Raw genomic sequence first — 21,185 nt, forward strand, 5'->3', positions numbered from 1 at the left:
TTGCTTCGTGTTCGGCTGCTCGGTCTGTCTGTCGGTCAGGAGTCGGTCGTATGCATATATCTATACATATACATATTTATGGCTCTACCGCTGCAATGGTGCGATACGTAAATGCTGGATTGAAGGAAAGCGATCGAGGCGCTGTGGTTGGAAGGCCGGGGGGAAGTGAATCGGATATACCGTTTATTAAGGGGGGTCAGGCATGATAACTAGGCACTTGAGTTGTTGGACGTGATTGTCTGCGGTATCCCTGGCGGCAAATGCCTTCTCGGACGAGTTACGAGAAGAGGCAGCAGCGTCAGCAGCAGCAGTATATTGTTGATTGATGACTAGATGTGATTGTGATTGTGATCGGGCTCGTGGGCGATGGTTGGTGGTAGTGATGATGGGAGCTTTTGGTAGGGGAATCCTGGAGGCCGGCGGATGCCGACGAGGTTAGGCTTGTGGGTATATTTGAGTATGGGGAGGGTATATTTGAGTATGGCCGAGACGGCACAAATAGGGAGGCACCCCAAAGTGGCATTATTATGAGTCGGGTGACTGTGTAGTAGCTACAGGTAGTATAGATACAGATGAGGAAAACTTCAGTGTCCGCCTGCGCCGCCTGTCTTGTAGAAACTCTTACCTACGCCGATTCTGAATGCCGCTGAAATACTGTCAGGAAGGCATTTTTGAGACATGTAGGACATAGGATGTGCACATTGTACGCCGCCCAATAACTTAGAAATTGCGCAAACACCCCGAAGCCGGATCCTTAGTTGTAGTAATCGAACCTGACGAATGCGAAACTTTTTTGCCGTTCCTTCTCACTTGAAATGTCTGCTTGTTGCTCTGCACTTGCATGTTGCTGTGTGGTCTGGTGTCTCAGGAGGTCTACCGATGTCGTCTGCTCCATCAACGCGGTCGTCTCTGGACTTGCAAACGCTTCAACGGAATCGTGGTCAACCAGTACAGACTCGCTTACACGATTAACAGTATCGTGATTCTCCTGTGATGGTTCATCTGTGTCCCCAAATGACCACGTGCATCCTCCGTCGTCGTCATCATCACCATAGTCTTCCTCCAGGTCTAGTGCATCATAGTTCGAAAGCCCAAGCGGGGACGGTGGCAGTGGGGTATAATCTCTCCTGGGTACCTGGGGCGAAGGACTCTTCTGACGCAAGGCAGAGATGTTTGGGTCATTTGCATCTTCTCTTTGTATACTGGGCCCGCGAACAACAGCTGGTTGCGATACAAAGTTAGGCGACAGCACCGGTGAGAGCCCGCTCCTCTGAACAATAGGATGAGTCGAAGTATCCGGAGCACCATACAAGAATGTCTGACGAAGTACCTCCTGGGATTGGGCTGGTAAGATGGGTGGTGATATCTGACGTTGGCGTATACGATTGAGGATAGCTGCCTTGCGGAGGAGTTCACGACCTGTAGATTTCTGCTTGGCCCAGACGGCGATCTTGGAGGGCCCACGGTCGACGATATTCGTTGCGGGATAGGAGAACGGGAGTGATAGACGGGATGTAACGAGGAAGCGTCGGAGACGTCGTTTCTTTTTGCCTGAACCGGACGAATGCTCGCCATCGACATCGGCTACGGCTCGACAACGTTTACGAGGTATTGTCGTGTGATTTGGAGGTGGAAAATGAAGCTTCGGTTGAGGGCCGGGGGCTGTGAAGGAGAACACAGACATGGTGCTCGGAGGAGCAATATTAGGTGTCATGGAGCGCTCAGAAGTAACGGCCATGTTGTTTGGCGTTTCAGGTCACTCCTTATGATAGTTATTGACATCCTTCTCCACACTTCGAAATGGTCGTGTGCCGCCTTCGGTCATATATTCTTTCATAAGCCAGGTTTAGTTCCGGCTCCGGAGTATGAATCGACGAGAGGAGTGTATAGAATAGACAGTGGCCGGCGTGAGAAGAATTTACATATCAATGATGTAGCAAATGTGTAATGTAGAGACGTTGGGATGTGGGGTTAGGGAGGAGGAACTTGCATATTACGCCGAAAGGCAGAAAAAAGTAAAGGTATAGAGAGCGACATCTCATCTAATAAGAGGACAGTAATCAAGCAGGGAATGAATGTATAAAAGGAGCGGAGAGAAACTGGGGGGCGTCCCAACTGTATGGAAGTGTGCGGAGAAACCATGCCCAAGCGCAGGTGACGAGCATAGCGACCATGGATTCGTACGAATGCAAGCCCAAGGAACGCCCAGTTGGTCGTAGGGCGCCCACTGCGTTCAGAGCGGCAGAGCCTCCTATGACCTAGACAATTCTAAGCTCGTCAGGCGCCTCTTTGGCACGGAAAGTTTTGCTTCCAGAAGACCAATTACATGCCAGATCTTCTTCCTTCATGGCCATTTGCCGCTTGGCAAGTCCTTGCAAGGCTGACTGCAGCAGCGTCAGCAAAGATAGAGTCAGTTCTTTCACCACTATTATTTATCGCCTTCAGAACTTGTAGGCTTACAAGCACTAAGCATGCCCTGCCAAACTTCGGCCACTGACATGGATCGTAGTTCCAATTGCAGAACAAGGCCAAGTGCTGCAAATGCACTGAGCAATGAATCCCAGCCATCGACCCTTGAGCTGAGCACAGCAAGTGAATATGTACGACCTCACTGGTGTTGCGAACCAACGTTTGCATTTTTGTTTAGTAAGTAAGACTGTGCCGTAGATGGGGCATGACCGCATGCCCTCCTGTCATCAGTCCTTTCACAATACAAGTCCCTTGTGTAGGTGCAGTCATGGTTCTACGGCACAGCTGTCTTGAGGGGATGTTGAAACCAACCCTGACTGAGATCAGCAGGGCGAGACCAGCTCGATCATGCCGGCACGTTTCGTTGTAGCATTAAGGACTGAGCAGTCTCCAAAGACTGTCACAGAGCCCACACGAGTGGCTGTCTCCCATGTCGTCACGTTGCTTGTTATTAATACCAGAATGCCCCTCTAGCAACAGCGTCAGCGTTATTGCAGATCGCGCCCGGCGGAATTCAATATCTTCTTTACGTGAGGCAGAAGGTCTTGCTCGGCCGAGGCGCAGCTTGAATACAGGCACTCTGCTCTGACGTTTGACGTCTCATCCGGAGAAATTTTCCATCCAACGCTGCCCATTTCTGGAGTTGCTGAGCTGAGGACACGCCAGCAAGGCAAAGGGCTGACCAGTCAGCTTGCTGATGAGAACGCCGATTCAACACACAGCAGCCGCCCTGGCCAAAGCGGATGTAGAGCTGGACGGGACTGGGGGTGGTATTGCGGCGTATACATGCAGGATCATGGATGCGATCTGTCCTTCAAGCGAACGATTCTCGGCACCAGGTCTTTGCGGGGAAGGGGTACCTACATACACGCACCACACGGTCCCCACGCATGCACAATTTAATGAACTTTTAATACATACCGCGCGCTTCCCGCTGCGCCTAGCAACATATACATATATATCAACTCTACAGTCTTTCCGTCGAGTATGTCGCTCTGCGTTACAATGTGACGAATGTTGTCGAGCAGTCCCAGGGATCGAGTGGTGAGGACTTGGCGCTACCTTACTTCGAGCGATCTTTGCTCGATTGTCAACGGACCGCCTCAATCTGCAAAGGCAACACACGGGGTCAAATGATATTATGCTCAATCTCATCTAGACATATGCGGCCAAACTTGAGCAGATCTGCTTTCGACACCGAGGTAAGTTAAGCGTAGTCAATGCATGGACCATATCAACCCCTTGCCAGGTAAGGCTATCTATAGTTAAAGGAGCACTGTACTAATCGCTGCACAGAGCTTGAGCGAGCATGCAGCTACATTGTCATCGCGCATTGTGTCATCGCAGCAATGCCTCTACGCAATATCAAATCTATAAGCCTTCGCAAGAGATTCCAACCCTCTGCGCTTCATCCAAATCGGCGTTTGACGTAGTATGTCTATGTTTGTATCCCCCCAAATGGCATGCTTGTCCGTTTAGATCGACAAGCTCTACAAAATTCGAAGTATCGGCGTGACTCGGAGCATGTACAAAGGAAGAGATTCGACCTTTTCGTGCGCTATAATTTCTCTTCGACATCCTTGCTCAATATTCGATCTTCGACCTTGCGCATCCATTTGTTGGTCTGTTCTGCAAGACTCAGCGTGAGAATCTAAACGCGTTAGCTTGGACTTCTGTCTGCGCAATTTAAGACCGACCGTATGCGGCAATATCCGAGCCAGATGCGCCGTGAACCCCTTGTACAACGAAAACACTCCCTCAGTCTTTACCGTGCGTGTTAGACAGTCGAATGCGCTGTTATAAAGATTTCCCGTCTGGTTGTACATTCGGGACATGACAGTGTCGGGCGGATGCATGACACAGCACACGACGAAACCGCTGGCTGTACTGCTGGCTAGGTGCAGAGCTGGTCCTTCTTCCATGCCTAGATGTTTTACCAAGCGCCTCTTTGCGAAGAAGTAGGTCGGGAGCTGCACAGAGCTGCCGAATCCAGTACGGATCATTGCAGGCCCCACCCCTCGGTACAAACCTTTCACGCCTTCGCCTTTGTAGATTTGTGTCATGCCATCCCATGCATTCTTGTATTGATGTTGTGTACCGACTGGAAGGAAAGGCGAATATGATTGGAGACGTGTTTTCACGAGGAAGAATGGTGATCCAGCCATTGCGCCCAGTATGCCTGAAGCAGCGCCAGAAAAGATGTTTACGCCAAAGGACTGTACGGTAGGATCGCGGAATATAAGGGTCGTTATGCTTTGGCGAAGGGGTTCATAGAAGCCTAAACGGCATCCGTTCAGAGTCATCTGATAGATATACTTCGCGAGAATTCGACGTCAGCTTTGCGCAGGAAATGTAGTTCCCCTAGTGTTCGTACCGCACATGAAAGCCCTCGTAGTAGCCCTTTTATGCCTTCATTCTTCGTGATCACTCCAACGCCGTGAAGTACACCCTTATACATCCGAGGAGCTTCCCCTTTGGCTTTGAGTTCTCCCTGTAACTGTAGACTGCTCTTTCGTCAGCCGACTACGACCTCGTGAGGACAAGCTGCACCGACCGAATCTTGACCGTCTCGAATCCATGAGTGACCGTGACTGCACCACAAGCCGCAACACCACCGGCGATGAATGCCCTACGAGTCATTAGAAACGCATACTCCTTCGCGCACCTATTTTAAGGCGGATGTGGACAACACACCCTAATGTGGTGGACATGATGAGGCCCGAAGCCAACGGAGTCGTGAACAACCAGAACGGTGTTTTCAGTAGTAATTGATGGCTCCGAATATATCTCTGCGATTACAGTGACTCTTGCGATTCGTACAGAATGTTGACAATGCTCCGGAGACGCTGGGAGCTGAGTGTGCAATTGATGACAGAATCGTAGGATGATAGCTTGGCGAGACACTTTTGTGTTGCGCTGACCGACTTCGGCTTTAGACTTTCGACCCTAGGCCGCGGCTACTGACGTCGCCAGTCTTACGCGCCAATTCGCCTAAGCGCGGGAGCACGCGTGTATCATGAATCCTGCTCCGTTTGCATCTTTCTCCGAAGCATGCCCCCAAAATAGCTTCATCACACACACTAAAGATCCTCGAGATGCCACATTAATATACTGGAAGCTGTTATACCTCTAGACGGAGGTATCTGGACACTCACATCATTCATGGCGGCAGGACCACAAGCTAGCGGAGCTCCTCCAGCCCAGAAAGTGCAAGATGTGATAACCACCTTCAGACCTCATCGTGTATGTTCAAGCTTGTCTGTGTCCAGGGGAGCCATCTAACTAGAGGCTCGCAGCGCTTTAGGACAGAACCAAAATGCAACATCACATCCATAGACTTCGACGACACAGGCGAACTCGTCATCGTGGCGCGAGACGACGACACTTTACAACTCTATAATTTGTCTCAGGGGAAACATGCGAAAGAGCTGAAATGCCAGAAGTATGGAGTCCACTTGGCTAAGTTCTCGCATCATTCTCAGAGCATCGTCCATGCCAGCAGCCGCATTGACTCCAAGAAATCGGACGTTGACAACCATGCCATCCGTTACCTGACCACACATGACAACTCATACCTCAGATACTTCCGCGGTCATACGGATACAGTTACTTGTATTGCACTATCGCCATCAAGTGATGAGTTTCTGTCATGTAGCAAAGACAACTCTGTTCGATTGTGGAACTTGAAGTCAAGCAACTGTCAAGGCATGCTGAAGTTACACGGCGCATACCTCGCCGCGTATGACCCATCTGCTACGGTCATTGCCATAGCCTCTCCTGCAACATCATCGGTCCTTCTCTACGACAAGAACAATTACGACAAAGCCCCATTTGCTACGTTTGATCTCCAACCATTCGAGAGGGTGTACACCGAGAAGTCTATTGGTCGGGGCTGGACAAAGATTGAATTTTCAAATGATGGCAAGAGCCTACTTGTAGCGACGAACGGACTTGGCCATTTCGTTCTGGATGCGTTCGAAGGTAACCTGACACATTTCTGCATTCGCCGGGGGAAAATGAGTGGGCGTCGGGCACCAGGAGAATCGGGTGACGATTCACGGCCGGTCGGTCAAGGTGATGTCTGCTTATCACCAGATGGGAAATTCGTGCTTGGAGGAAGTGGAGAAGAAGGCCTGCAAATATGGGATATAAGCTCTACAATAAGTGTCACCGACAAAATGTTGATGCCCCTGGACAAAATACCTGGCCCTGGTCAAGGAAGAGCATCTGTGGTGGCATACAATCACAGATTCAATCTGATATGTACCGCAGATAAGGATCTGACCGTATGGTTGCCTGATCCTGATGCAGCGGACTGAAGGGTGAAGAAATCCTTAAAAATCAGGCGTTCAGGGCAGTAGATAAAAGGTTTCGGTTCATCATGGCTACGTATACCCTGATATGAGATGATTATTTTCTTTACCTTCACATTTCTTCGGTTTTTCAAAGATGACGCGGAGTCATCTTCGTTCATAACTCATCCCGACTTCACAGCATGTGCTACTTTATTACCTATTGTCTTTCCCGTCAAGTCACAATACGATATACGATTCTGCTCCCATACTTTAGGATCCCTTGCGTCGGCAGCCGTCGAGAACTCACTTGCAACCACTGTGTCCACCAGCCACCCAAGAGCGTTATTCAGCCAAGTTTGCGCATAAATCAGAGCATCCTGGACCAACATCCTTGTCGTTTAGCATCTTTTCTGAATAGAACAAGTTGGTAAATTACTGAATAGCCCAACGTCTAGACGGAGATAGTCGTGATAATAAACTGGAAGCCACTCGCCCCTGACGGTCTTCATCTTGATTGAAACTCGGTATCCACGATCATAATTCCCAGTCTAGGACAGCAACTTCAGGTCTCCTACCAAGCGCACCTAACAATTGGGATCACCAACCAGAAGTACTCCATATCCATTCATAAAAACTCAAAATGCATTTCATCGAACCAGAAGATATCTCTGACAGCGAGTCATCGTCTGGCGTAAGTATTGCATCACCCAATTGAACACTCCCGCTAATGTTTCAGGGTGTCGATCTCCCCCTTGAGGCATTCGAAGAAGACATATCTGCCAAAGACAGAATTCACAAGTTGCCCCGGAATGTCAAAACCCTCCGTGCAATCCGCATACATTATCTTCCGCGACTCAGCCGTCGCCAACGCTGCCAGATAGGCAGCAGACTTTGCGAGCTGTCTAGTGCGTTCGACACTGTAGACCTATCGAAAGGCACCGATGAAGGCACTGCGCTTGGTTATACTGTGGAACCTGTCCCGAAGCTGCGAGCACAAATTCCAGATGCATTGCTCTACACAGAAGACATGATAGAAAGAGGCTGCCCTGTAAGGGGCTGGTCCGACATGAGCACCCTTAACCGCTTCCTTTTCCGCTTCGAAGAGTACTTCTCGTGCGACGAGTTGATCAAGGGGCTGAACAAATCCATACTCGTCACAATTGTACGCGCCCTCTCTACAACGCTTCCTCACTCCCTCTTTCCCTCCAACACACATCCCGCAATGCTAACATCTAAATAACAAGGCCAAAGTCGACCGAGTCACCCGCCAGATCACCATCTCCGAGCAATACGCCGCAAACCTCTACTTCCTTTACAACCACGACCTCTTCCCGGAAGCTTTCGACGAGCACGGCGAACGCCGCACACGCGCCTCCTTTCTCGAAAGCCATTTCGAGCCCTTCGCCGCAGACATCACGCACACCCTCAGCCGAGCCGCCGCCGACATCGAGGCCCTGCGCCCGTGCCTCACCACCCTCAAATCATACGCCGAGCTACTTAGCGTGCCCTCGTCCGAGATCCAGCGCCTACACTGGAAACACCGCGAGCAGCTTAACGCGTATATGGTGAAGGTGGATGAGGAAATTGCGCATCGGGCGCGGCATTATGGATTGCTTGTGCTGTATGCTGTGCAGTTGGAGCTGCGCAGAGAGAGGTTTTTGATGACGGAGAAGAGTGTGTTGGATGGGTTGAATAGGATGATGGCGGATGCTGTGCGTGTGAGGGTGTTTATGGCGGAGATTAGGGGATGGGTGGAGGAGGGGGGACGAGTGGGTTGGGTGCATGGCATGGTGGAGAGGGCGAGGGAGAAGGTTGTCAGTGGGGGATGGATGGGTTGTGGGAATAGGTTTTGATGGCAATCGTTCGCTATATGTGGACAGGGCGTGCAAGATCTTAGGTCTTTTGGGTTTTCACTGGGGAGTTGAAGGTTGCTTTGTTTGCAACGCGATCGATGGCGTTCACGGACTTGGGTTGATGGCACTTTGGGCTCTCTGGTTCCGCTGCTATTGCATATCTCATAGTATGCAATATCTCGGGTGGTGCATCAATATCTACATATTTCATTCTATTTCGTGGATATATTCACTGACCTGCTTTGCATATACATGCTGTCCTCCTATGATTCCTTCACAAAGTTCCACATGATAGGGCTGAGCTATCTGAAACGTGATAATTACTAACTTCCTTGCTATGTACGGTTTATCTTGAACAGTCTTGTTGCAGTGGAACATACACTACCTGGATGCCCAAGAAGTCATGATCTCATTCTCCTCACAAAGCAGAGCAAAGTGCAGATCCTAAACCAGTCGCCATCGCCCATCCCGCCATTCACAATAACACAAGCCTCAAGAGGCACGAATGTAGCAGAAGAGCAACCCAATGAATACAAGTTGTAATGATTTGCGAGCATTATTGGCGCAGTCGCAGTCAAAGCATGTCAATCGATGACATACATCCCTTTCGCACGGTTGGGCGTCAATACGACAAAACCTCGTGGCAATCACCTGCATAACCGCGCCCCTTATCGTGTCAAAGTTTGCATAGTCGAAAGGTTGATGGTGAGGCGGAGAAGGAGATCTCGGGTATCAATAGGTAAGAGTAAAAGAGAGCTAGACGTTTAGGTGCGAGACGCAGGATCTCCGGGAACGGGTAGGACCGACAGGGGGCTGTGGTGTGCAGAAATAGCGGGCAGGGGCAGAAAATAGCGGGAGGGGCAGCCTATTGCGAGCTGGTTTGGGGCGTCCAAGGGGGAGTGTCAGGGGGTTTGTTTGCTGCCGGTTCGGCGGGAGCGTGGCCGCCAAGCTGGAGGGAGGCAGCCACAGGGGCAGCTATGGGCTTGTGCTCGGCCTCGACACTCTGCACATGAATTCACCTGGAATACAGCCAAATAATACAATAGTGAGTGAGTGAGAGAGGGAGGGAGAGAGTGTTCGGCTTCTCACAAGACTTCAACTCGTCGCCATGCAAGTGAAGGCATGAATCTTGCTTGTTTCGGATACAAGCAAGCACCAGCACCAGCACCAAAGTCAGCGTCAGCCATACATACGCGCCATCACAGACAGCGCCAGGGCGCCTGGACAGACTTGACAACTTGACACACTTGACAGGCGTGGCAATTGTGCTTGATACTTTTTCGTGGACGCCTCAGAATGCAGAGTAGGAAGCAGACGTGGACAACTGATGTCGATGTGGGAATGCATCAGCAGATGGGTGACATGAGGCAGGAAACACGGCCGTTGGATACGATGGAATATACTTTTACTATAGACATGGACCAGGTTCGAAACATGGCGAGCCTTTAGCAGTGACAGTGAGCAGAGCCGAGGAGAAGTGTATCTAGTAGTACTAATTATGTATGGATTTCAGGGATTTCAAACAAGGGACCTCCCTTTCCTCTCCCTCCAAGGCTCAGGGCATCAATAGCGCTATCCCTACACCACAACTGGCACTGGCCAGCACAGGCCACTTTTTGCCCTCATAGCACCCACCGCTTCCCGAACTTCGAACTTCTTTTGCTTGTCATCCTGTCTGCAAAGCTATCACTATCCCCTCAAGCCTCGCACTTCAACACTCCTCTCTCTGCAGAGGTCTGAAGGCCATTGTTATTACATTCGACACGCTGCGGACTCGCCGTCGATGTCAGTATTCCTCCCCCACCCTTCTCGACAACCTCGATAGCCCCCGATGCCCTCCGATCCTCTCTATATCACTATCCAGTCTCCGTACCCCTGATGAGCACGGCCCTGTCACACACGCCGACATCCTTCTTTCATCAAAACTTCGGAGGACCCTGCAGGTCTTGAATGAGTCTGCAGCATGGCTCTGAATGGTCTCGATAATCCGAAATTGACTGAAGCCTACCAGTCTGCGCTGTCCGAGGCTGGCGGTTGGTAAGTCGCACCCGACTTCTGCTGCGTTGCGCATCGTCTAACCATTGTCTTCCTATCGTACAGGTTTCTTTTGCGATACGTGTCACGCGACGAGATAGAGCTCTTGCAAAATGGAACTGGCGGCCTCATTGAAGCTCGGAGTGCTGTCGCTTCCTACGAGAAGCGCTCTCCTCTGTATGGCTTTCTGCTATATCGGCGCCGTAAGGTGCTTATAAAATACATACCCGAAGGCACTTCGCGACTCTTACAAGGTGGGTTCTAAGATTTGGCCAACATATTTAGCTATCAATTGACAATCAACCAGCCCGTGTCTCGGTGCATTTTCAGGCCGTCACCGACAAGTTCTCCCCGTACGATTCAATATTTCCCATCAGTGCCCCAGAAGATCTCAATGACATGACACTTACTGCTGCTTGTGCTCTACACACGGAGAAGCCTCCTGGATCTTCGCACGCAGCTACGCCTTCACCCCGGAAAAAGTTGGATGAGATTGCTGAAGATGCTGAGGAGACAGAAGAGACGGAGGAGCCAGTAAAGCCAGAACCAGCAGCTAAAATCGCTCCGCCGGCGAGCCTCAAAAGCGAAGTTAATTCGCCATTGACTCCGCTCACGCCCAACACAGAGCTCCTTAGATCGCCACTCGAAGGGACCGCACCAACTCTGCCTTCACCTGTAGAGTCTCGTGCGGAGGACGTTTCGCTCACAATCATAAACCCTCTTGAATCCTCCGATCGTCGACCAAGCGATGCCCCACTTCCACTCTCGAGAACGTCGACGATAGCAAGCGGTTACGACTACGAATCGCGAGCATCGTCCCAGACCGTGCGTCCATCGGCGTATGATATCTTCGATGTTGGAGCGTTTGCGTATAAACCAAAAGTGAGGCTTGGTCCACGACCAAAACAGACTCCAGATACATCTGATGGGAGGCCCAAGACAGCCGGTGCTAGACCGGTATCTACTTTACCGGCAGGCTTGAAGATTGCGCCTCGCAATACCAAAACTACGTCAAAAAAAAGAGATTCTGGGGCTCCGCCGAACATTGCACTACCGCCTCCGCCTCCGATTCCTACAACGCCAACATCTATGTACCAACAACATTCGCCCATGAGCGTAAGATCTCTACCTGCAGCTGTACATAAGTTGGGATCACCTGGCGTTACACAAGAAAAGCAAAGACTCATGAAGGCTGTCGAGATGAGAAAGAAACAGATGAAAGCGAAGCAGGAACGGGATGCAGCCAAGGCGGTGGCGGCGGCGGAAGCCGCAGCAGCAACACAAGGCGCTGCGCCGGTTGAGGAAGAAATCGAGCCTAGCCCCTCAGTAGCTGGTGTGTCCCCACCTCGAGTTGTAGTGAGTCGCCATTCCGAGGTAGTGGAAAATCCTCCGAACGTATTAGACGAGGCCATATTCCACGACCAAAATGCGCGTCGTGATACATCAGAATTAGAGCGAGACGGTTCTGAAAAGCTCGAACCAGAGTTGCAGGCACAAGAAGTCGTGAAAGAGAGGGAACTAGGAGGGGTCTCCACATCACTTCTTGACCAGCGAAAGTCCGATTCTGCTATTGAGTTGCAAGCTCTAGAATCCGAGGAGCAAAGTTCCATCGCTACGACATCATCCCCGACATCGATACAAGGTTCGACAACGGATCAATCTACACGGCCGTCATCACTTTCTGAAGAAGATATTCTTCCCTCTAGTGTATACGTGCCTCCTCCTAAAATTACCGAGACGACAATTGAGCAAGAGAATACGTCTGCACAACTGGACGGCGAGCCGTCACCCCGTAAATCGGTTGACAGCTCACCAACTGTTGTACCTGAGGAGGGATCTCCAGCCCCATCCAATGCACCGTCCGAAGTACGACACATAAGTCTGCACGAGTGCCCAATTTCGGAGAATAAAACAGCGTCCAACTTGTCACCCGAAGATCCTGTGCGAGGGCGGGGCCGAAAGAAGCCAAATCTCACATTGGAGCCATCTTCGTCGCACTCACGAGGGCCAGGCACCTCTTCATCAACTCGTCGCGAGAAGCGTCACGCGGTTATTCGATCTCAGCTAGGCACTGCAAGTGCTGACAATTCTGACAACGATTCACTCTCGGACGAAGACTTCATGGATGAGCTCCAAAGTGCCACAGTCCAAGAAGCCAAACCTATCTCTGTCTCCAAGTCTCCCATCTCACCTTTCTTCTCGAATCAACGCAAAGGTTCAATTGCAACGCCGATATCCATCATGAGTAGACCTGGGTCTAGCCCCGATGATGATCGACTGGGTCCTAGGCGCACAGCTTCTGGTCGCGGTGTTCTTGAAATCGCTCGTTCATTTTCAGGTGGCTCTGCTCATTCCAATCTAGAGCACACGCCCGTCACTACTAAACCTCATGTTTCTACTGGCATCTCGCAACGAATCAAAGCTTTGGCAGAGCAGTCTAGTCGGGATTCAGTCGCGAGTGTCGGCGGATTATCGATCAACGGAGAGCCAAGCAGCGGCACTCCGCTCCAGACCTCGCAATCTCCGATATCACGAAAAAATTCAGTGAACTCAATAAACACTGTCAGGCCTACTAGGCTTGCTCCTTCCTCTGTCGCCCTATTCCAGTCAGCGACTTCAGCGGAATCAAAGAACTCGATGGCTCCTCCCGCCCGCGAAACAGTCCATGCGACCGTATACAATGTCGAGCAAAACAGCTACAAGCCAGACTCAGTCTCCGTCACCGCACGTATCATTCGAGATGACAGGACCAAGAAGCCTGACCTATCAGTACCGACGGAGCACTCGCCACTTGAACTCCATCAAAGCCCGCTTATCATCGATCATCAGCCATCAAACAGCCAAGACATATCCAGGTTAAACACCCACTCCCGGCCCAATACAATTGCATCGATGCCAGTTTCGCCGATATCTACTGGGTCGAAGGAATCTTCTACCCCTCTTCCTCCTCGATCGTCCTCGGAGACAGGCTGGCGGTCTCTAGGGAGGAGGAGCGACGCAAAGTCACCTCCACCGCTTCTTCGGAATCGTTCAGACGTCAGTCTTGAAGCCCATGACGAAGAGACTAAAGATAAGAAGAAATCAAGAACCAGCCGCTTGATGAAGCGCATGTCCTCCAGTCTTTCGAATGCTTCTCGAAAGAGTCTGGCTCAAGTCATCAGCCCTATTTCAAAAGACGAAGACGCGGTATCCGAACAGCAACAGGAACTGCCCTCAGTCCGCGAACCGCCGCCGGCCATTGAAGTTGGCGATCTCAACGTTCAATTCCCTGACACACTGCTTTGGAAACGCAGATATGTCGAGATAGACAGCCAAGGCAATCTTGTCATGTCTGTCTCCAAGACGAATGATAATGTGAGGGGCGTAACGAAACGATTCCACCTCACCGAACTTCACTCGCCATACATCCCAGACCTGGAACGGCAAGAACTGCCCAACAGCGTCATGTTGGATTTACTCGATGGCTCTACACTCCAATGTGCCTGCGAAACGCAAGCTGCGCAAGTCGATGTGTTCCGAGGTGAGCCAAACTCCGTACCAATGTGTTTACGACAACATCTAACAAATCTTTAGTCCTCCGTGAAGCGCACAACGCCTGGCTTACATTCAGCCAATGAATCAATTCAACAGCACATCTTGGACTTTAGCGTGTAGTTTCCAAATATGTCCAGCTCCCGACTAGCTTTTCAGCATTGTTCCCTTCCACTTCTTTCTACTACATAATCATCACGTACGAACACATGGCAGCGCGCTTTCTCTTGATTTGAATAACACGGTTTTGGTATCTGGCAAAAAGGTCCCGATGAAAGCCAAGACGGCGGTTCTCTTTGTTTAGCGGGAACTACAAGACAGTTTATCTGTCTGAAAATGGCGAGATTGCGCAAGCGTATGGATGGGGAAATACCCGAGGGCATTGGAAAAAAGGTGTATAGGCATCTTTGTGTAGCTATATACAAGTGAGCGAGAGAGAATGAGCGCTGCATGCAACGAAACGACCAAATAGAAGTTGTATTTGCAAATATCAGTACAAGTATCGAAAAGCGAATTCTTCTTGACTATAGACTTTCAGCCCTATGGAGGGAGCTTGGGCCTCTGGCCATGTCTCCCACCTAACCTCCATGTCCACTTCCGCAATGTCAATACACACCTATACTCTATCTACCCAACTAGACACCACGCCTCAGCAATCGCACTCTCTTCTTTCGCAATTCGAAGGAACCTCTCTACCGCCACTCGTCCCCAACCCTTCAAGCAATTAAAATCACATACCACAATGAACCCCGCTCCGCCCGCCCACGCCCACGCACCCTCCCTCAAAACCCCCCTCACAACCGCACAGCAACAGCAACAGCTCGCCGCAGGACGCAATGTCTCGCCCTCCCCAGGCCTCCGCTACCCAAGCAACAAAAAGACAATCTACGACCGCAATCTGAGCAGGAGCAAGAACGCGGAACTCAGCCGCGCCGCATTCGGATATCTGTTTGTCGAGATGATAGGCTATGCGCAGCGCCGCGTGCGAGGCGTTGCTGATCTGGAGAAACGGTTTGTTTGTCCCTTCGTTGCCCTTACTCTACCCTGGTGCTACTCGTTCTTCTCCCCCTGGATTTCTCCTCGTTGAAGCAATAGCTAATTCCCCTCTCCCCCAGGCTCAACGCACAGGGCTACCCGCTCGGCCTCAAACTCCTCGACCTCCTCCTTACGCGCTCACCACTACCCAGTACCTCGCCCTCGCTGCGACCCACGCGCATCCTCCCTCTACTCCAATTCATCACCACGACGCTCTGGAAACACCTCTTTGGCCGGCCTGCCGACGCGCTGGAACGCTCCGCCGCAAACGCAGACGAGTACATGATCTCGGACAATGAGCCGCTCGTCAATACGTATATTAGTGTACCTAGGGAGATGAGCCAGCTCAACTGCGCGGCCTATGTGGCTGGGGTGATTGAGGGCGTGTGTGATGGGGCCGGGTTTGCGACGAGGGGAGTGAGTGCGCATTGGGTTGGGGAAGGGGGAGGGGAGGGCGGAAAGGGGATGTGGCCAGGGAAGACGGTTTTCTTGATTCGGTTTGCGGATGAGGTGTTGGAGAGGGAAGAAATTTTGGGGAAGAATGGCTGAATTGGGGGGCTAGATGGGGGATGCCAGTCAGTCGTGAAGAGTTGATGATACCCGTTAGATCAGACCTGTGCTGGGATTTTTTCTTTTCAAGGCTGGAATGGATGATGATATGACAGCATGGGGGATAAAGACGGCTTGGCTGCTCTCCATATGCCCGCTCGCGCCCAGTAGGCCATGGCAGCTGCCAGACATTGGCTGTAGAAGCAGTTCGATACATGCGCTGGAACGATGACACGCAGATCAGATAGATCTGGCCTATAGTAAGCCCTCCCTTGCTCCAATCTATTTTGCAGCCCTGTTCTACGAAGTGTGTAGACCATATATAAGGAACCTCGAAATTCCATCTTTTCTCTAACATGAACCAACCTCGTAGTCAGCAAAGATTACGAGGTCAGTTAGCTCTCACAATCATCATGTTCACATACTCGAGATTCTATACTTGACTTGCGTAAAGCCCTATGGCACCATAATTCATTTGTCGTCTATTCATGCTTCGGCATAAGCCTTGGTCCTCGGCTCCTATCAAGCAATGAGTGGTTCTTAGGACGACTCCCACAGTAAACTCCCGCGGTACAAACGAACACCATAAAGGGCAGGGTCGGTGAAGGCCAAACCACTGCGAGCCAGCCATTGGTGTATGAGTGGATTAGCACAAGAGTGAGCCATCCAAATCTGCATAGGTCCCTTTTGCTTATGAACAGAACGCCTTGAAAACATGATTTACGAGAAAACAATTCGCGGTTGTCACGATTTCTTGCTTTTCTAATGGTTTTGGCGTGACTAATGCCAAAGAAGCAGACTGGACCCTTATAGCCATCTAGGTATGCGCATACCTGTTGCCATGCGTTTGAGGTATCGGAGCGTGTCCTGGACTAGGCCTGGGTAATGATGTCGGGTGTATGCATCTCGACAGCTTCTTCGGTAAGTGCAACGCCACCTTCAACCTCAACCTCGCCACTGGCATTGGAGTGAATTGATGGCGCCTCAATGTTCACCGCCCCTGTGGCCGGATATGTCGGGTGGCACGCGAGTGGATTCTGCAGGCATCCCAGACCTAGACCGTCACTTCCAGTGCTCTTATCGCTGAGCCCGAAGAGAGACTCCAGAGCATCTTGCCACTTTGTAGGGGGCCCTCCCATAGTGGATGAGGACGCCGAAGGGTGGAATCCCCTCTGCACCCCGGTTTCAACTTGATGTTGACGGAAAGCTTTGTCGCCCTCTGTCTCCATGCCAGTGCAGCTGGTGGCAGGTTCAGTATTCACTGATGAGATCGACGCGCTGCGATTAGCCTTGAGGATGCCGAGTGGATTTCGATAGCTAAACCGACGTCCGATACGGTTGACAGACTCGGTCGATTCGCTTGTGAGGTCAGTAGTGCTCTTTGAGCGATAGAGTACTGAATCATTATTGTCTGGTTCGCTATCGGAAAAGTAGGAGCTAGATGTCAGTCCGCTATGTCCACTTGAGGCTTGCGCATCACTGCCACGAGGAGGTATGTCACGCGTCCACTTTGTCCAATTCATATCCCTCAAAACTGAGGCATCAATGATGTGCAACTCGTCCTTCTCGGTGACAGGTTCGTACTCCCCCTTGAAGACTCCCTCAAAGGACATGTAGACTCTGTCACGGAAGTAGTATCGGCAACGGGCGCAACTAATGAGACCACACCTTTCTCCACGACGCTGCTGATAGCTTGAGTATCTGGACGAGGATTGGGATATGGGCGATGAATCTCCGGAGCGATCTTTATACATGCCTCCCTCGGCAGAAGTAGCAACCGGCTGCATAGAGTCTTCGCGGGCGGTACTGTCAGCCCTCTTGATGCTTTTAGTCTTCTTCTTTTTTCTCTCCCTCTGATTGATGGCATCAGCCATGAATTCATTGACTTGCATCTTGTCTTCTTTCAAGATTCTGATCTGATCCGGTGTATACTGACCAGCCTCGGCAGCTTCGATGACAAAGTCGCTCATGCCGATGTCAGTCAGTTCCTCCCTCAGAGTCTTCGGGCCTTCCGAAATTGTGTTGGTGGCCCAAACAGAGTCGAGTGCGAAAGGGTAGTTTGGTTCCGTTTTTTCCTGATGATCGTCTTGGCGACACTTATACACGATGCCGAGGGCAGGTGGGAAATGGCAGATTTGACATATGGTATCCGGTTGATAGACACGGTCCATGATGATGTGAGTGCACTGTGGTCTGACAGCCGTTCTGGTTGCATGTCGACGGACGGTCGGGTTGACGGCAGAGCTCTGCAAAGCATTATTAGTACCATCTTGGTATAGGAAGCTCTTACATGTTGCTGGTCAAGGAAAGAAAAAACAGGTCCTCGCATAAATACGTGTTGTGTGTAGATTGTGATACCAATGGTGCCAAAAATTTGCGTAAACCATATTTTGAGCGCTCGACGATGATGAGGTCGCCTCTATTGACTGGACGTGGACGTGGACGTACGTATTGAGACATGTGTAAAGCTTTTTGGACGCGTGCGCCCTCTAGTATGATAGCGGAGGACAATATGAGGGACCTAAGAGCTGTTTCCTTGGTCTTCGAACGTTTCAAAGTGGGCATAGCAGTGCCAAGGACAAGGTGAAGAGCGACAGTCCAGAGACTACGTCGAGAGAGGCTGTATGTCGAAGCAATATGAAGGAAGAGTGCGAAAATGGAAACGGGTGTAATAGGAAGGTGGAGAGTTGTGGGCGTTAGCCATGCGATGAGGTAGCTGACCCGCGATGGCGGTAGTAATGAGGTGAATCCACAAGTGAATGAAAGGTTGCTACAGTGTTGATAAGAAGACACACAAAAGATCAAGGGAGATGTAAATGTGATGAAAGTGGCGATTCACACGGCGCGTATTTGCGTGAGAAGAAATTGATGAAGTGAAATGGCAGGCGCGTTGGGTGCAATGCGAGCCCCTATCTACACCCAAGCTCTTGAGATGAACAGCACGACCTCATACACTCACTCGTGAAAGACTGTGTCAGCACAGTACATAAACAAGACGTAGGCTTCACCTGATACAACACGTTTGAAGGTAACTCTCATTGTCCATTCACACATGCAGCGAATAATGAGATACGTAAAGGAAGACACCAAAGAACTCAGATTGGAAAGGTTGGGATCCTTCCCTGTTACAGATGAAATGCCATGGCATGTTTAGAAGAAAGAGCATGAGAGGCAGAAGTGGTAACAAATGGGATTATACAACCTCGGTCTGGAGGTATTTGCGACCTACCTGGAGTGTATTCACTTACGGCTATGTCGTGGTTGTTATATCAGTACTACATCTCGGTCATCGGGCTTAGGATGGATGAGTGCTACATATGAGTAAAGTCATTATTGTCAGGAGTAATTATGACTCTCCTGTGTTGAATCTTTTTCAATGTTGGAGACTGCTGCATGTCATCGTTGAAGAAGTAGGATAGGAGGCTGGCGAAGGCCGATCAGAAAGACAGTTCTAGCATCATCGGAAGTGCCCGAGGTTCTTTGTTGTTTGGACGCGGCCAATGGCAGCTCACTGGCTGCCCTGTCTGCTAAATCACTGCCAAATCCTGCTATTTCTGCTAATTCTGCTAACTCGGGGCGGGCGTTGGCGTTGCAGGGTGTTATTAGGGGAAAACAAAACACGAGTCGTGCGCGACACGACTGCTGCCCCATCAACCGCTTGTCCCTCGCTCGCCTCATCACACTCCGCTTCACCAGCTCACCTTTATACCTGTTGCCCACGTCGTCGCCATTCGTGCGACTCCGATCGTCTACACGCGCATTAACGCCTCTGCTGCATCCTGAGACCTGCGTCTGGCTCTCCATCCCCGCAATGTCGGTCAAACTCGAGAAAGAGACCGTCAAGACGACCGCAGGTGTCAAAGCTCCTGATGTCAAGCATGAGAGTATTGCGCACGAACTTGGCGAGGCCCTCACCAAGGGTGGCGGCGTCAATGGCTATCTAGGTGTATGTTGTCTATCTTTCGTCTCTAGTCATTATATGAGCTGTCGCTGACCGCTTTCTGCGCAGGCCTATCTCCAACAGCTTCAGTCAAACCCTTTGCGCACCAAGATGCTCACGTCTGGTACCCTCTCCGGTCTACAAGAATTCCTCGCATCTTGGATTGCCAAAGATCGCAGCAAGAATGGAACATATCTCACTTCGAGAGTCCCCAAGATGGCTCTTTACGGAGCCTTTGTCAGTGCTCCCCTGGGCCACTTCCTCATCTCCATCCTGCAGAAGATCTTCCATGGCCGGACCAGCTTGAAAGCAAAGATAATGCAAATTCTATTTAGCAACCTGATTGTTAGTACAGATCAATACTTGACTGAGGTATGATATTAACGTGTTTCCAGATCTCCCCCATTCAGAATTCCGTATACCTGGTCTTCATGGCCATTATTGCGGGCGCTCGTACTTTCCATCAAGTTAGAGCAACAGTCAAGGCTGGCTTCATGCCAGTCATGAAAGTCAGCTGGTGCACTTCACCCGTTGCCCTTGCTTTTGCGCAGAAGTTTCTCCCGGAGCAGACCTGGGTCCCATTCTTCAACATCGTCGCATTCGTGATCGGCACTTACATAAACGCTCATACCAAGAAGAAGAGATTGGCTGCCCTGAGAAGGAAGGCATACGGAGATGGAAGGACCGATGCCCGGACTAGTGGCAGACCCGGCGATGATTACGACAACAGACCTCGATACGGCTAGGCGGTGCGAACTTGGATGGTTGGCGGGTGGTGGCAAAGGTCTTGGAGTTAAGAGTTGTGCATACCGAGCATGAACTTATGGTTGGTCTAGGGGCTGCGATAGTAATCTCACGACCAGGGCCGTGGGGAATACTCAAGGCAAATTGATCGGACGGGGAACTGCAGATACTCGGGAAAGAGCATAGAAATGTGTGATAAAGATATATCGCATTTGTTGTGCAGCTTTTGCAGCAAGGAACTCTTTGTATACTCGATCTTGCTTGGAGGGCGCACTGATGCGACAATTAAGATAACGAAAACACTTTATGAGATTGAGAAGTTCGGTCACACACTACAAGCTCTTCTACTCTGGTCGCTCCCCGGATTCGACCGTGATGCGTTACAAGACTCTGTAATCTCCTCGAATGAGATGTCGGGGACGAGTACACAAGCTATCGTATCACTGACAGTACTAGCAGATAGCACTGTCTACTGAGCTGGCTAACAGGAAACACAGCATTGGTCCGATCTACACCCGCTTACACTGCGGCGCGATCCATTACTCCATGTTGACTTGTGCTCGCTAGCATGTTTGCTTCGACTAAAGAGCGGGAGGTATATATGCCAATTCTGATTGCTACATGACATTCGCTGACCGAAGTCAAGGCTGTCTAATTGCTGCCACTACGCGATGTACACGACATCGCTGCGTCCCGATGTCCGAAATGTTTGTGCGCGTGACCTGTGTTCATAGC

General features: G+C 50.7%; 9 protein-coding genes across 9 annotated transcripts; 5 read left to right on the forward strand and 4 right to left on the reverse strand.

The window, feature by feature from the left end:
- Positions 1–509: 509 nt before the first annotated feature.
- On the reverse strand, positions 510–2,209 carry EJ05DRAFT_471744 (uncharacterized protein). Its single transcript, XM_033743025.1, has one exon. The coding sequence runs from the start codon at positions 1,736–1,738 to the stop codon at positions 755–757; it is 984 nt and encodes a 327-aa protein (XP_033605234.1). The 5' UTR covers positions 1,739–2,209; the 3' UTR covers positions 510–754.
- An 891-nt stretch (positions 2,210–3,100) lies between these two features.
- Positions 3,101–3,838, reverse strand: EJ05DRAFT_15360 (uncharacterized protein). Its single transcript, XM_033739350.1, has one exon. The coding sequence runs from the start codon at positions 3,622–3,624 to the stop codon at positions 3,181–3,183; it is 444 nt and encodes a 147-aa protein (XP_033605235.1). The 5' UTR covers positions 3,625–3,838; the 3' UTR covers positions 3,101–3,180.
- A 189-nt stretch (positions 3,839–4,027) lies between these two features.
- On the reverse strand, positions 4,028–5,180 carry EJ05DRAFT_491088 (mitochondrial carrier; the record flags this gene model as incomplete). Its single annotated transcript, XM_033745950.1, has 5 exons — positions 4,028–4,120; positions 4,167–4,784; positions 4,844–4,973; positions 5,024–5,098; positions 5,164–5,180. The coding sequence occupies 5 exons, from the start codon at positions 5,178–5,180 to the stop codon at positions 4,028–4,030; spliced, it is 933 nt and encodes a 310-aa protein (XP_033605236.1).
- A 451-nt stretch (positions 5,181–5,631) lies between these two features.
- EJ05DRAFT_491089 (WD repeat protein) lies at positions 5,632–6,788 on the forward strand (the record flags this gene model as incomplete). Its single annotated transcript, XM_033745951.1, has 2 exons — positions 5,632–5,712; positions 5,766–6,788. The coding sequence occupies 2 exons, from the start codon at positions 5,632–5,634 to the stop codon at positions 6,786–6,788; spliced, it is 1,104 nt and encodes a 367-aa protein (XP_033605237.1).
- Positions 6,789–7,404: 616 nt separating this feature from the next.
- On the forward strand, positions 7,405–8,617 carry EJ05DRAFT_495647 (uncharacterized protein; the record flags this gene model as incomplete). The annotated part of the gene is made up of 3 exons (XM_033746274.1): positions 7,405–7,455; positions 7,501–7,926; positions 8,009–8,617. The coding sequence occupies 3 exons, from the start codon at positions 7,405–7,407 to the stop codon at positions 8,615–8,617; spliced, it is 1,086 nt and encodes a 361-aa protein (XP_033605238.1).
- Positions 8,618–10,257: 1,640 nt separating this feature from the next.
- Positions 10,258–14,694, forward strand: EJ05DRAFT_506468 (uncharacterized protein). Its single transcript, XM_033747822.1, has 4 exons — positions 10,258–10,654; positions 10,718–10,905; positions 10,959–14,171; positions 14,225–14,694. Exons 1-4 carry the CDS (start codon positions 10,581–10,583, stop codon positions 14,266–14,268), a joined length of 3,519 nt encoding a protein of 1,172 aa, XP_033605239.1. The 5' UTR covers positions 10,258–10,580; the 3' UTR covers positions 14,269–14,694.
- Positions 14,695–14,924: 230 nt separating this feature from the next.
- On the forward strand, positions 14,925–15,766 carry EJ05DRAFT_433309 (TRAPP I complex; the record flags this gene model as incomplete). Its single annotated transcript, XM_033741602.1, has 2 exons — positions 14,925–15,193; positions 15,298–15,766. 2 exons carry the CDS (start codon positions 14,925–14,927, stop codon positions 15,764–15,766), a joined length of 738 nt encoding a protein of 245 aa, XP_033605240.1.
- Positions 15,767–16,381: 615 nt separating this feature from the next.
- Positions 16,382–18,614, reverse strand: EJ05DRAFT_15429 (uncharacterized protein). The gene is made up of 2 exons (XM_033739354.1): positions 18,215–18,614; positions 16,382–18,012 (listed from the first exon to the last, which is right to left on the reverse strand). Exons 1-2 carry the CDS (start codon positions 18,329–18,331, stop codon positions 16,639–16,641), a joined length of 1,491 nt encoding a protein of 496 aa, XP_033605241.1. The 5' UTR covers positions 18,332–18,614; the 3' UTR covers positions 16,382–16,638.
- A 707-nt stretch (positions 18,615–19,321) lies between these two features.
- Positions 19,322–20,685, forward strand: EJ05DRAFT_506471 (uncharacterized protein). The gene is made up of 3 exons (XM_033747823.1): positions 19,322–19,712; positions 19,776–20,051; positions 20,102–20,685. Exons 1-3 carry the CDS (start codon positions 19,578–19,580, stop codon positions 20,450–20,452), a joined length of 762 nt encoding a protein of 253 aa, XP_033605242.1. The 5' UTR covers positions 19,322–19,577; the 3' UTR covers positions 20,453–20,685.
- The last annotated feature ends 500 nt before the right edge of the window (positions 20,686–21,185 follow it).

The sequence above is a fragment of the Pseudovirgaria hyperparasitica genome (assembly GCF_010093815.1).
Source record: "Pseudovirgaria hyperparasitica strain CBS 121739 unplaced genomic scaffold EJ05scaffold_1, whole genome shotgun sequence".
Lineage (NCBI taxonomy): Eukaryota > Fungi > Ascomycota > Dothideomycetes > Acrospermales > Acrospermaceae > Pseudovirgaria > Pseudovirgaria hyperparasitica.

Excerpts from the sequence above, each read along its gene's own strand:
- EJ05DRAFT_506471 (XM_033747823.1), top strand. The coding sequence starts at position 19,578 with ATGTCGGTCAAACTCGAGAAAGAGACCGTCAAGACGACCGCAGGTGTC. Across the intron at positions 19,713-19,775 it reads GCGTCAATGGCTATCTAGGT|GCCTATCTCCAACAGCTTCA; the intron begins GTATGTTGTCTA and ends CTTTCTGCGCAG. Across the intron at positions 20,052-20,101 it reads TTCTATTTAGCAACCTGATT|ATCTCCCCCATTCAGAATTC; the intron begins GTTAGTACAGAT and ends ACGTGTTTCCAG.
- EJ05DRAFT_15429 (XM_033739354.1), bottom strand. The coding sequence starts at position 18,331 with ATGCCCACTTTGAAACGTTCGAAGACCAAGGAAACAGCTCTTAGGTCC. Across the intron at positions 18,013-18,214 it reads CTTTACACATGTCTCAATAC|AGCTCTGCCGTCAACCCGAC; the intron begins GTACGTCCACGT and ends AATGCTTTGCAG.
- EJ05DRAFT_506468 (XM_033747822.1), top strand. The coding sequence starts at position 10,581 with ATGGCTCTGAATGGTCTCGATAATCCGAAATTGACTGAAGCCTACCAG. Across the intron at positions 10,906-10,958 it reads CACTTCGCGACTCTTACAAG|CCCGTGTCTCGGTGCATTTT; the intron begins GTGGGTTCTAAG and ends ACAATCAACCAG. Across the intron at positions 14,172-14,224 it reads GCAAGTCGATGTGTTCCGAG|TCCTCCGTGAAGCGCACAAC; the intron begins GTGAGCCAAACT and ends ACAAATCTTTAG.
- EJ05DRAFT_15360 (XM_033739350.1), bottom strand. The coding sequence starts at position 3,624 with ATGAGATTGAGCATAATATCATTTGACCCCGTGTGTTGCCTTTGCAGA.
- EJ05DRAFT_471744 (XM_033743025.1), bottom strand. The coding sequence starts at position 1,738 with ATGGCCGTTACTTCTGAGCGCTCCATGACACCTAATATTGCTCCTCCG.